This window comes from Colletes gigas, unplaced genomic scaffold (genome assembly GCF_013123115.1).
Source record: "Colletes gigas isolate AHSC1104 unplaced genomic scaffold, ASM1312311v1 Colletes_gigas_Sc00005, whole genome shotgun sequence".
NCBI classification, from domain to species: Eukaryota; Metazoa; Arthropoda; class Insecta; order Hymenoptera; family Colletidae; genus Colletes; species Colletes gigas.
In genome coordinates, this window is record NW_025106634.1 from 8,618,231 (window position 1) to 8,632,344 (window position 14,114).

Sequence of the window (14,114 nt, forward strand, 5' to 3'; positions counted from 1 at the left end):
GAAATAATGTGGAAATAAATTTTGTATACGTTACCACGCTTCGGGAAATTTCGTTTGAAATACGTAATCGTTGACTGTAATGGCGGCCATTACGTTGCTAAACTGGCGTTCAAATTGTAACCTGTGATAGAAAAATGGCACGATCGAAGCATCTTTATTGGGCGAAATGCAGTCGTATTATAATTGGGCAACAATCAAACTTGAAATATCTTGCAAACGATCGTAATTTGATTCAAAGATATGTAGTAACGACTGATACCGGTTGGTGATCGAAAAAAAGCGCGAAAACGAATCAACTTTTCTCGCGATGTCGATTGAATTTACAATTAAAAGTACATTTATATTACGTAAACTACTGATACAGAATAAACAATAGTAATTAATATTGATTGATTGTAATAGATAACAAGTACGCACCTCGTTAGTCGCATAAACTAAAACACGTCTTGACAAGTCATTTTCCCGAGTACAAATGGCGTCCGTTCGTCCTAACCGTCACGTACGATTGGTCGTTGGGTGGGGGGGACGATCTAACCTCCCGCTGTAATCCTAGAAGAAAAGTTGGTCGTCGTTCGTCGTACAATCTCGTATTTTGAATAATGTGGTGTATTCGATCATGGGTGCTTCGAGTAGAAACTGCAACTACAAAAGAAAAAGAATAAAGGTACCAGGTCAGTATCTAATTTTGCAGTGATTTATTGTCGTTACAATTTTCTAGTGCTACCTATCATATTTATGCATCCACCTTTTCACATATCTTGAAGATTAGCTATCAATGTACATATTATGGAATTCATAGATAATTTGAGCACCATAAACACCTTAACTTTAAAAATACAATATTGAATTTCCTAACGTTACTACTCTCGTTCGATTGAATTTCGTTCCCAGAGTCAGCATCTTCAAACGTAGAGTGCGCTGAAAACCGCTTATTTTTCGTAACGTCGGTGTCGGTACTTTAGTTGGTGAGCTTATATTACTTAATATTAATATAAATACCCATTCGGTAGGGTACAGTTTTTTTATTTAACGCTATGGTGATACAGGTAAATTGTTTGTTTGGAAAAATGTACGTTTCTTATGGTCTACCATAGTCAATGCATAACATCAGTCGGTACTGCTTTATCGATGTCGCTATCGACTTTAATAAATCGATAGAATGACACTAATGAAAAGCATTGATTATTACAAAAGTTATATTTCAACATTAACATTTTTATAAACAGCGATGCAAATAATTTATATCGTACAAATTAAAATAACTTCTACCTACTAGAAGGTAGAATAGTAGACGCGGAACATAGAAGAAAGATTACGAAAAAAACATTTTTCTTTACGTGTATTCAATGAGTGGCCAGGTACTGAAGTTGTACAATTTTTATGGTATACAATATGTAATACAAAAATTAGATAAATATACAAGGCACGTGTACCTGTAATTTGTAATTATATCACATGCATTTAATCAATCGGTTATGTAATTCGTGAATGACAATTAATCAGAGATTCTAAGTTGTTTAATACAATTAGAAGAACTGATCGGTAAGTGGCTGGTCTATGTACAAAACTAGAGATATAGTTCCTTGGCATTGAAACAGTCTGTACAGTTATACGCTTGCAAATTCTGTTTGGTGTTGAGAGGGATTATGGTATAGACCAGCCATAGCTTCTTGTAAGGCCCTTAAACATGCAACATGCGCTTTGAATCCTCCTGCTCTTTCTGCCGAAGATTCACCGCGTACATGAGAAACATAACCGCGAGCTTGCAACTCTCGCCAACCTGGTGGTGTTGGGCCATCGGTCGACTGTCTAATAGGTACATAAGAGTATAAAGGTCCTTCGTCAAGTTTTGGCACAGGCATATAATTCTGAGTTCCTTGGTTGCCAAACTTTATTCCCGTGCTAAATTGTGTAACTTTAGAAGGTACCGCTTTTACTTCCTTCTTAGATGCTTGTATAGCCGATGCAAATGTTTCCACAATGTTCTTTGCATTTCCTTCCGAATACGTAAGCTCGTCTATCAATGCTTCTTTCTCACGAATTTTCTTCTTTTTAGCTTCCATTTCTTGTTTAACCAGTTCCAATTTTCTCTCCTCTTCCTTTTGCTTTTCTAACTCTATCATCTCTTCCAGTTCGTACTCGGTTCTACCAAGTTTAGATTTGCTCTTGGTTATTTGATCTCTATTGTCCTTTTTGTATTGGTCTATCTTTTTATTCGTTTCTATTACATCGATGTTATTAACTAAGTTATATATAATAGTTTCAATTTCTTCTAAATAGTCATTGTATTCGCGTAATGACATAAAGTCCTCCTCTCTTTTATTAAAGTCCCGAAGTATTCTCTTTCTTATGTTTACTTCTTTCTCTACCATTGGGTCCTCAAACAATTGCACACGAAAATTTGCTCTTCGTAGAGGAATCTTACACTCTGGGCAAGATCCGGAACCTTTGCAAGCATATTAAAAGTATTATAACATGCGATACACAATATTTTTTCAATAATACAGCAATTCTAACCTTTCAAGAACAACAAGTCTACGCAGCTTTCACACAATGTGTGTCCACAAACGTTCACCATCATTTTTAAGGATGGATTTCGATACTTGGTAGTTTTGCATCTTGGACAAGCTTGGTCGTCCATTTTTGCAAGTTGTTTTAAACAACAATTAAACTTAATGCGAACTTATACCTTCTTTCACGGACCGATCAACCGGTTAAAGAATAGAAAAATTTACTTTACAACGTACGACATAATTCTAATGTAAATTTAAATTAACTAAGTTTCTGCGTACAATTGTGCAACGAAAGAAAAATTTAATTGTCACATTTCGTTGACGTATCACAGGACTCTCATAAAATCACTGTCCTACGACATAACCTACAATTAAAATTTCACGCCATCATCGTGTAACTTGAATTGAAACTCGTACGCAGTCGATATAGCAATATGGAGCACAGCGTGTATCGATAATGTCGAAAATATTTATGACCGCGATATAAACTGCAATATCTGTAAAGCATAAACTATGATAATATTCGTACAGATTACATTTCTCGTTCACAATTGCTGAGAATTGCGGTGTGCTTCCATTGTGCCCTACCTTCTAACGATTGATCGAAACACGAGACTATCGATAAACAAACAAGTTTATATAATTCTAAATAAATGAGTACAACGTGTAGCTTTTGCAATATTTATTATATTGTATTTTCAAAAGAGAAAATACATATTTGTTCACGCAGCCAGCGTCACGCGCGAAAGATTTGTAGTTCTAGTTCCGTTTTCCTTTTTCCCTTTTAAACGCTGCACACGGATACGTAAACGTATTAAAAGATAAACTTGTTGGTGGAACGTGCACCTCATGTTCCGCATTCAGCGAATGAATCTTCGCTATTTCTGAGAAAGTTTCGATCATCGAGCGTCGTTACGTGATTACTGAGGCAAAGAGGAGAGAAAGGAAATCTCGGTGAAAAGAAACTCGAGTCAAACCCCTTGAGACCGAAGTCGTACGTCTCTTGTGCGTTTCACTTCTAACGATTTAGGGCATCGATTTTTCTTTCAATTCCACCGTGTAGATTGTACATTAAAAAGTCGGCAAGAAAGAGATACAATGCATGTCCATTATGCTGGAAAGAACAAAGGGGTGGTATGCTTTGGTGCCTCGCAAGACTCCCCTGTTCCTTCACGGCGATGTTACGGACACCCATTATTCAAGTCCTCTGGTAAGACCGCCGCGACATTCCGTGAAAAATGCGCAACGACGTTTCTTAAGTAAACGAAAGTACCCTAAGCTCGGCTATAGACTGAAGCGTCTGAAATTCCCGAGATTAACCGAAATCTTGTTCCGAGAAGATTTCCTAAAGTGAACACCCAATTACAGTGTTTTCTCGTTCCGCGTAAGTTCGTAGAAATATATCGAACACTACGACATTCGAATTTTTCTAAACTTTAAATACATCTTATAATAATAAATTCTAACTTTGATTCGTGTACGAGTTTGCTACCATGTTTTTATATTGGAATTCGTGCGCGTAAAGAGACGAAGAAAAACATAACCAAAAAATCACGAACATTCGGGCGGATTTGAAGCCTCTGAAATCACGCGTTACGGAAGGCATTACGTGACATTAGAGACTCTTCGAAGTAATGCGACGGTCAAAACACTCGAGAAAACTGTGCTCGTTTTGTTTACAGTTCTTTGTGGAAACCGAGGGCGACGCGATAAGTTCGATTTAGTCGTTACGGGAAGGACGATGCGAACGAGTGGCTCTGCTGCATGATATTTGTTACGGTAGACGAGGCGTATTGGTGCGTGACACGTGTACGACAATGACGACACTACGACGACGATCGGCCAGCATGGAATTCGATTCTCGACTAGGGATGCTGCACGTTCGCGATACGAGTGTGCGTGCTGTAATAGAACCAAAGGGATACACGCTTGCGCCGGACGGTGTCTACCCCATCTTCCCGTTGACTTCGAGAGAGGGAAAGCGGGGCGTGTGCAAGGACAGATGGCAGGGCGTCTCTCCCGGGCCGTGTCGCATCCACTATCAGTTTCGCTCGGATGTTCGTACACGAGTTTTATCGCGCTCTTCTACGACGTTCGCGCTCGTCAAAGATAGACTGGAGGCGCTCGGCTCTTATTCTCGTTGCACGTCCTACGAATCACGGAAATTAAATCACCGTCGAAACGAACGTCACGACCCTCGAATTGGTTTGGTTAGGAAGATCGTGTCGCCGTCGGGTTTCGAAGGACGATATTGCTCATAGTTCGATTTGCATAATAGAACGGTTAAGAAGAGAAACGAGACACTAGGTCTGGATATTTCTTTGTTCCACGAAACCCTTTGTTTTTCTTTTTTTTTTTTTTTTTTCTTCAACGTGCACGGACAGATCGAACGATCGAACGTACCATTGGTCAATTAACCAGTAGCAAAGGGAATGTTATAGCGGGAACATGAGTGGAACGTATCGAGGAAGCGAGAACTATGGGAGAGGAGAAGTATCGGGGACGATTTCTATGCATGCCGACGCATAAATTGCGAATACCAGTGACATAATGGCGACATCGAGTGAAAAAGCCAAGGAAAATCGGATGCTATTGATTCGTTCGATACTTTCTACCCGCGATTTTGATTCCGCGCCTTTGTCCCGAGATGCGATATAGAACACTCGCTTCTGGATTATTGCGCCGCGGTAGGTGGAGATTAACGAAGCGCGGAAGAGATAATTCGCAAATAATTGACAAGTGAAAGTCCGTAGAAGAGCCGGCGACGCGAGAATCCTATTGTCGTGGATACACGGGGAACACAGTGGTGCATCTACGAAAGCGCGAGGGATATATATCGAACAACATCGTGGATCGACTATGAGAGAGAAAAACAAAAAATGAAGGGTGTACTTTTTGCCCTGAGTCTGTTGTTTTCAGGTAAGTGGGAATTACCGACCACGTGTCTAACAATTCGTGATTCGTGGATTGTTCTTTGCGATAAGTATTAGATTTTGCAACGCGACAACGAGAAATAGGTACAACGGGCAATATTTCAAAGACGTTTTATCGTTCGTTTAAACAAATGGTAAGAACGTCGCTTTGCGGGACGAGCGTGGCCCCACGACGGTCGCATAAGTAACGGCGATATAAGGTTAAAAATGTCGCGACATTTGTTACAACAACGCCGGGGCGAGGCATGTTTCATTCCTCCGCGGGCAGACGTAAGAACAAAACGAGCAACGGGTTCGGTACCGACGATACCTCTCGCTCACTGTCGCGTATTACGAGATAAAGTAGTTTCTGAAACTGCAAACCAGAAACTTCACCACCTACTTTAATACTTTATGACGAAGCGTAGCAAGGTCTGTGTCCGAGTGAAAGAGAGATATATCGCGGCTTTTACCCCCTCGCCACTTCGGGACACGTTAAAATGATTTCTTACCACTTCCGGCCGTACATCGTTCGCGCGCGCGAGAGTTTCGCGGTAAACACGAGGAGTTAACGAAATTCCGATAACGAACGACGCAACGTGGCGAGCATTTCTCTTGCTGTCCCGGTAAGCACTCTCGATGCGACGAAGCACGGGATATAACCTCTCGGGTCAAAGAACAATCCGGCGCAATCTGAAGATTGAAACTGGCCACGGCTGAAAGCAAGCTTTGTGTTTCTTTTTAAAGTGCAAGGACTCGCCCGGGGTACGTCTGATCACGGAATGTACGAGAACCGTGCACTGGAGCCGCTCGATCGTGGACCGTACTTCGACGTTTCGGCGTCGAACAACGTCACCGCGTTGGTTGGCAAGACGGCCACCTTAAACTGCCGTGTTCGGAATCTGGGCGATCGTACGGTAGGTAAACGAGCGCATGCAAATAAGCGAATTACGGGACGGGAACGATTATCGGGCGGCCAACAACGTCGTGGATACGATAATTCGGTAAAAATTCAGAGAACCGTGTTACGGCGTTGGTTCGACGGAATATCCGCGCGCCGTGCACCAAGTACCGTTAAGAATACAAATTAGTAAGGGGGCCCCGAACAAAAGGATCATAACGTGGATAATACAACGGGCACAATGGAACTTGGCCCATCAAGAGGTAACTGTATAACAAGCTGGAACGAAAGTTTTGCAGTACGACGGGCGAAAAGGCGAAGTTTCGTTTTTCGCGTCGTTTGTTTGTTACCTTGTTCTCGTATTTGCTGGCGGGATTTTAAATAAAACGGAAAGCTTCGCATTTTTTTTGTTTCTTTTTTTTAAAAACGCACGGATGAGCAGTTTCTATTTCGCTCGCGACTCGTCTGCCCATCGCACACGTACAATCGATTACGAGAAAGGGTACGAACGTTTGTTAACAAATAAAATACACGTAGAAGATTCAAGGTTTTCGAAATAATGCTATTACAGAGACGAGATACGGGTATTAAGAACGAGCTGGTAAGAGTACAAAAAAATCCGATAACGCGTAAAGGATTGGCAGAGCATCGAGTGTAAATAAATCTTCTGGAAAAGTATTCGGAGGTTATGTTGTGTTATTTTATGTTACCGTTTATTTGTATCATCTTTGTCGGTGATTAAACGATAGATGGTGTTAAAACGATCGAAATTAATGGTAATCCAATGGTATCTGGAGGTTAGGTCGCGCAATAAAGAACTTTCCTATCCAAGTTAAAGGATGACTTCCTTGGTCCCTTTCGCGATACGTGGCCTAGCGTTATCGCGAAGCAAAATGATCGAATGGTTTCCGTGGTCATTAAACGGCCTCGTTCCCTCTAATTTATTAGTTAATTTACGCAAGCGTTCTTGATAACGGTAGAACGCAACAATTTCACCTGATTTTGACAAAATATTAAAGTATCCAATTTGGTATATCAAATTCTTTTTCCTTATTCTGGTTAATGACATCATAGCCGTATCAAAGTATCATTGTTTGCTGCCTGCACTCGGCTCGAGCAAACTCAATTTTCTCTTCTTAAAAATTGTTCTCGACTAATGCTATTCGACAGAAATGGCCTGTCGGACGTCATCAAGTTGCATAGCAAACTTGTCTTGGATTGCACGGGGTTTTCAGTCAGCATCACCTCCAATTTCTCGTCCTCAAATTTCCGTAGATGGCTGGCTCGTTCTCGGCCATTCAGATCAAAATCACCATCGTGAAAATCCTTGGAACCATTTCTTGCATACTTTATGGGTCACAGTGCCTTTACCAAGAGCAGAATAAATAGTTTCGGCGGCTTCAGCAGTATTCTCTTTTGCCCGGAAAGCGTAGAACTTCAAACCGTAATTGGTATGGTGGGATTTGATAGACCCCAGCAATTTTTATTTTCCGCATAATCCGTAAAATATCCACTGTTAGTAGGTGTACGTATCAATACCTGTTTTCCAGTGGATTATTCAGTTGTCTGACCATTCTATTTCAGTACGTTGTTTATACAGGGTGTTTGGTCACCCCTGGGAATAATTTTAATAGGAGAAAATCAAGAATATCAATTTCTTGACTAAGGTTTCGTTAAAAAGTTATTAAAAAATTTCAAGTCATTCACGGAAAAATTATTTTCGGTTGCAAGGGTCAATTGCAATAATTTTTGGTCAATAGACATATCCCAGAATTCCTACCCACTTTCGAGAAAAAAATTCGAGTAGGTGCTGAGATTTTCGAAGAAATTAAAAAGTTTCAAATCGTTCTGAAAAAATTATTTTCAGTTGCACGGGTCAATTGTGATAATTTTTGGTCAATAGACATATCCCTGAATTCCAACTCACTTTCGAGAAAAAAATTCGAGTAGGTGCTGAGATTTTCGAAGAAATTAAAAAGTTTCAAATCGTTCTGAAAAAATTATTTTCAGTTGCAGGGGTCAATTGTGATAATTTTTGGTCAATAGACATATCGCTGAATTTCTACTCACTTTCGAGAAAAAAATTCGAGTAGGTGCTGAGATTTTCGAAGGAATTAAAAAGTTTCAAATCGTTCTGAAAAAATTATTCTCGGTTGCGGGGGTCAATTACAATCATTTTTGGTCAATAGACGTATCCCTGAATTCCTACTCACTTTCGAGATAAAAATTCGAGTAGGTGCTGAGATTTTCGAAAAAATTAAAAAGTTTCAAATAGTTCTAAAAAAATTATTCTCGGTTGCGAGGGTCAATTACAATCATTTTTTGTCATTACACATACCCCTGAAATCCTACCCACTTTCTAGAAAAAAATTCGAGAAGGTATGAAATTTTTCGACGGAAAAAAAAATTTCAAATCGTTTTAAAAAAATTATTTTCGAATTCGGGGGTCAATTGCAATCATTTTCGGTGAATAGACATACTCCCGAAATCCTGCGCATTTTGGAGAAAAAAATTCAGTACAGACGGATCTTTAAACATTAATAACTTCTTAACGAAGCATCGATCAACAAATTAGAATTCTTGATTTTCGTCTTATTTTGGCCACTAGAATCTTTCCATGGTTGACTGAACACCCTGTATAAATGTTTCTATCTATAGATTACATTTTTGAATATAGTGTATTTTTTATTTAAATAGGATTCCCTTTGATTCGAGGAATTCGTGGATTCCACCGTACTGTTTAGGTAACAAAATGACCGCTATACTAATTACGGTTTAAATGGTTACGGTGTAAATTGAAGCTGAAAATTCCTGGTCCAGCGAGTAGTTATTCCTTGCACAGTCCTTTCCCAATTCTACGACCAATCTTACTTGTTGCTTAGGGACCATCTTCTCCGCTGGATTCTCGACATCATAGAGCGAACGAGGCTCTCGTGCAATAATCGAGGTTCTACCGCGCTGATTTAAAGTTACGCGCGGTCGCAGCCGTTGCCATAATCCGGATCCGGATCCGGATCAGGACCAGGATAAAGTGATAGAATAATTGATGCGTTTAAATATTTCGTTACAGTTTTACTTCCATAGTTAATTTTTCATTTTCGAACTAATTTCTCAACAGCGGCTGTATTCGTCCCGATGATCTCTACCTCATTCGCAGATAGCCGTTCTTGTACCGTTAAGTAGGTACATTCCGACGCATCCGTACTATTCACTTAACGTGCAATTAGTAAACACAAGACTCTGGATAACCGAGACTACGGTTAATCAAGATCCGTACCGCGTTGTACGTAGGGATGCTCGTATTCGATTCGATTCGATAACAATTTAGGACGCTGGCGTTCGAATAGTTTCGCGAGGGAACGTGCACGCGATTTTCCATCTTCGTCTTCGTCCGGCACATATCGATAACGCTGGGATGCGCGTTGTTTTCAGAGATGCCTTTTTCCCTCTGCCCCCCTATCAAGGGGGGAAATTCCTCGGGATGAAAAAGAATCACGTTATCCTGAATAGGGCGAGAGAGCCGGGCACGTAACACCGTGAATAGAAAGAATGATCACGCGGCACGGTAAATACAGACATCGGGATCCGCGAAGCTACTTATGGCCGGAGGATCGTCGAATAATTTATCCGGACGGTGCCTTTTCAAAGTCGCGCGCGTCTACCGAAAGTTCTCGGGCGATCCGTTAAATTTTCATTCGAACCCTTCTCTCTCCCCCACTCCTCTCCAGAGTCTTAATTCGGCTTTAATTGCAACTAACATTTTAAGCTCTGCTTGAATTTTAAACGGCCCCGTCGGATCGGCAATCGTGCCTCCAGCAAGTGCAATTTAAGGCCGACGGTGGATTTTCATCGTACACGGTTACCCGTGGCGGTCCGCGTCTCATTAATATTCCTTTGTGCGGCGGCGTACCGATTATCGGTACGTCCTAAATACTAATTTATAGCCTATTTAGAAATACCCGCGCCGGTTCGCCCGGGGTTATACACAATTTAACGAGCCGGGAGCAACAAATGGCATTAAACCATCAGCGTGCAATCAATGACACACGTTGAAGGCCGTGAAGTACGACCGTTTCGCCGGACTCTATGACTACGGGGTACATACATCGTATAATGCATATTCAACGATCCACCGTCGTTCCGAGCGTCCTCCCTAAACACACGTTCGCGCGCGCGCGCGTGTGTGTGTGTGTGTGCTCGCGGAGGGCAAAAAGTTTTGTAACGACGCGGGGTGGGATAACGTTAATAATTATTTAGCCGGCAACAATCGGTGTCCGACCGTCGCAAATTGATGTTTGCGAACGTATCAGTACGCGCGTTACGGCACCATTAATTGCAGTTATCCGCGGCTATCGTCGTTGGCCTGGCAACAGCACATTTCTTGCGAAACGCGGCGGAGCACGTACGCGTCATCGGCGCGATTCTGCATCGACCGTTTTTCACGCGACGGATAATACCGGCCCGGAGACAGAGAAGGAGAATAAATACGTTACAGTTTTTAGCTTTTCAGAGCCCCACCGGTGGCGACGCGACGCGTGAATTTATACCGATGATTCGTCTTCTTCTCGCGACGAAACACGATGCCTTCGAGTCGACGGAATTTTTTTTCACACGCGCCGGACAGAGAGGAATAACAAACGGTCGGCCAGCGAGACGAGTCCGGCAGACGTAAACAAAATCGTCCCTGAATGCGACTCGTAAGTGTCCTGGCAGCTGCGCGATCGACCACATGGATATCACACTAACACTTTGTTTTTCTTCGCTGACTGGTCTCGTCGAACCGAGTGTAGTATTACTTGAGATACAGGACGCTTTATGGATAATTTATACACTTTACGTAAGTTATAAAATACATTTACCGTGGGGTTATAAAGTACAAAAAAATGTCTACGCTTACTCTCGCTACGTGACCCGAAGTCACGTCTCGGTAGGATTAGGATAGACAAGGGTAGTCTCCGTGGAGCTAATCTGTGAAAATAAAGCTCCCGGTCGATTGTTACCTGACAAAATATTGTTTCATCAGGAAAATGGATAGCACACGGACGTAAAAACAGAACGAAATTTACACAGTTTTTGCCATTAAAGCAAGACACGGTATATCCATATTCGGATATTTATTATTTTATCTTCTTTCTTACTAATTTTCGTGTTAATTGGACGGGATTTCTTTTTCAGGGAATGCATCGTGTTCGCTACCTTTGTTGATTTTCATTGTTTTTCCAACTCGGGTGCTTCTAATAGTGATACTTTCAAAAATATTTTTAAACGCGAACGATTTGCTCGGGGACTGATTCCTGGAATAATTTCCAAGTTACAGAATATTTCATACGTTTTAACGCGTTTAATTAAGTACGAAGAAATCTCGAGAGCCTGGAAATCCCCTAGTTTCTGGCTACACGCGTCCTACATCATTATTGACGTTATAATAACCAAAATTATACATATACCGTATTCGTTCTATAATAAGCTGTCCAAAGCAATTAGTTTACGAGAGCTCCGGAGCTTTTCGAGAATCAAAGGGGTAAAAACATCAATTTCGCCGCAATGATTTCGTCTGTCGGTTCGCATGATATTTCGAACGAAACCATACCCTTATGCAAACGCCCAGTTTCATGTTCCATTCTCGTCTCATCATCGCCCGGCAATTATTATATATTCGTCCGATAAGCCGTACGCTTTCGACATGTCCCCAAGGCTGTTTAAAATGCAAATTGAATTCGGTGAGGAAGATGCGGCAATAGTAGTTTTCCTTAATCGGTTGTTGGTGGATTTTCGTGACGCTAGATATCTGAATTTAAATATTTCCTCGGGAGGGTTCCGTGATTTCTTTGTTTAATGACTGGCGCACGGCGACAGGTGCATTATGGCGTTTTTCCACCGCGCGGGCGAATCAATTCTGTTGCCAGAAACACGGCTACCTCGTGCATCGATTACGGCTGAAAACTTTGTCCGATGCACAAGAAGAATAAATTCTTTCATTTTCCTGAAAGGTCCTTCTAAAATACTTTCTTACTTTTGACGTCTTGTCTACCAATTCGAACGCGGAATTGAAATGACTGTGCGCTAGGTGGTTTTTAGCGTGGCTGGTCGGGACGACGACGTTTTATTCTGGCAACTTTGACGGATCCTCGAAAAAAGACGTTTCGTTGAATGTGGTCGCCTAATTTCTGAAAAGACGTCATCGCGTTTCCCCTTTGCGACGGGAACGTGACTTTTTCATTACACTTACACGCGCAATTACACAGCTTATCCCTGAAATGTTTTCCCGGCCATGGGAATGGTTACTTCTAGTTTTGCAATTTTCTCCGGACGCTCTTTTCTTACCCCGAACACGGCTACCCCATTTATCCGGTTATCTGCTTCGTTTTCCTCCATTTTTCGATGAACTAGACTCGTTTACGTCATTCTTATTTGAATGTAAGAACCCAATTACCTGTTCAGAAACTGACGAAGTACGGCTATAAATCACGCTAGCTTGTTTTCTTATCGTACGATGAAAGTTTTGAGCTTACCGTAAAATTTGAATCCGAGTTTCGAGAACTCCTTTCTCGATTCAGAATGTATACAGGGTGTTCGGTCACCCTTGGAAAACATTTTAATTGGAGATTCTAAAGGCCAAAATAAGACGAAAATCAAGAATATCAATTTGTTGTTTGAGGCTTCGTTAAAAAGTTATTAAAAAATTTCAAATCATTCCCGGAAAAATTATTTTCGGTTGCACGGATCAATTCTAATAATTTTTGGTCAATAGACATATCCCCGAATTCTTGCTCAGTTTCGAGAAAAAAATTCGAGTAGGTGCTGAGATTTTCGATAAAATTAAAAAATTTCAAATCGTTCTGAAAAAATTATTTTCGGTTGCGGGGGTCAATTACAATAATTTTTGGTGAATAGGCATATCCTCGAAATCCTACGCATTTTCGAGAAAAAAATTCTTTACCGAAAATACTATGTCTGACCATACCGTTGACATGTTTCACTGAAATTTCATGCAAATCTTTAAAATGTCATAACTCCTGAACGGATTGGCCGATTTTAATGTTTCAAACGGCAAACAACGCGTATTTTAGTGGAGAATATGTAGAAATTCTAACAATATTCGGAAAGTTGTTCCTTAACACCGTAAAGTGAGAAAAACTCCATAAAAGTGGTTCAATCTTCAAACGGCCATAACTCCTAGAATAGTAAATATATTGGATTGAAATTTTAGTAGGAAGTAGAGTTCATAGGTACCTACAAAAAAGTATTAAACAAAACTTACTAAAAATCAAAAACTAATTTCTAAGAAAAATCGACAGGGGGTAGGTGCCTAAATTTTTCGACGAAAAAAAAAATTTCAAATCTTTATAAAAAAATTATTTTCAGTTGCAGGGGTAAATTACAATCATTTTTGGTGAATAGACATTCCCCCGAAATCCTACGTACTTTCGAGAAAAAAATTCTTTACCGAAAATATACCGTGTGGTCGGAAATGTTTCTATAACTTTTTAACGAAGCCTCGATCAACAAATTAGTATCCTTGATTTTCGTCTTATTTTCCCATTAAAATTTTTCCCAGGAGGATTTTGAACGAGCAGATTTATAGAATTATTTTCAATATTATTATCTCGAAAAGTAAGCATTATAAAATAAATTATGTTTCATGTTTTCTATTCGATGTTTTATGTAGTATCGTCTTTTTTATCTGGTTGTGTCGGCCATACTGGGATGTCTTGTGTGCTTACAGCAATACCGAAATAAGTTGTCCCACTTTGGTAGCATATTCTACTATTCCCGGGGATGAAAAAA

General features: G+C 40.6%; 2 protein-coding genes across 2 annotated transcripts in view; one reads left to right on the forward strand and one right to left on the reverse strand.

Annotated features, from left to right (window-relative positions):
• Window positions 1–951: 951 nt before the first annotated feature.
• On the reverse strand, window positions 952–2,862 carry LOC122395163 (CDK-activating kinase assembly factor MAT1). The gene is made up of 2 exons (XM_043392542.1): window positions 2,518–2,862; window positions 952–2,446 (listed from the first exon to the last, which is right to left on the reverse strand). The coding sequence occupies exons 1-2, from the start codon at window positions 2,639–2,641 to the stop codon at window positions 1,608–1,610; spliced, it is 963 nt and encodes a 320-aa protein (XP_043248477.1). The 5' UTR covers window positions 2,642–2,862; the 3' UTR covers window positions 952–1,607.
• A 1,714-nt stretch (window positions 2,863–4,576) lies between these two features.
• Window positions 4,577–14,114, forward strand: part of LOC122395164 (lachesin-like) — a 79,034-nt gene continuing 69,496 nt past the window's right edge. The window contains exons 1-2 of the mRNA XM_043392543.1: window positions 4,577–5,432; window positions 6,173–6,342. Coding sequence (XP_043248478.1) covers window positions 5,393–5,432; window positions 6,173–6,342 — 210 coding nt within the window. The 5' untranslated portion in view covers window positions 4,577–5,392. The remainder of the gene's footprint in view (window positions 5,433–6,172; window positions 6,343–14,114) is intronic.

Bases quoted from the DNA above. Each gene is read 5' to 3' on its own strand.
- LOC122395163 (XM_043392542.1), bottom strand. From the start codon at position 2,641: ATGGACGACCAAGCTTGTCCAAGATGCAAAACTACCAAGTATCGAAAT. The intron at 2,447-2,517 runs GTTAGAATTGCT...ATGCTTGCAAAG, and splicing joins AGACTTGTTGTTCTTGAAAG to GTTCCGGATCTTGCCCAGAG.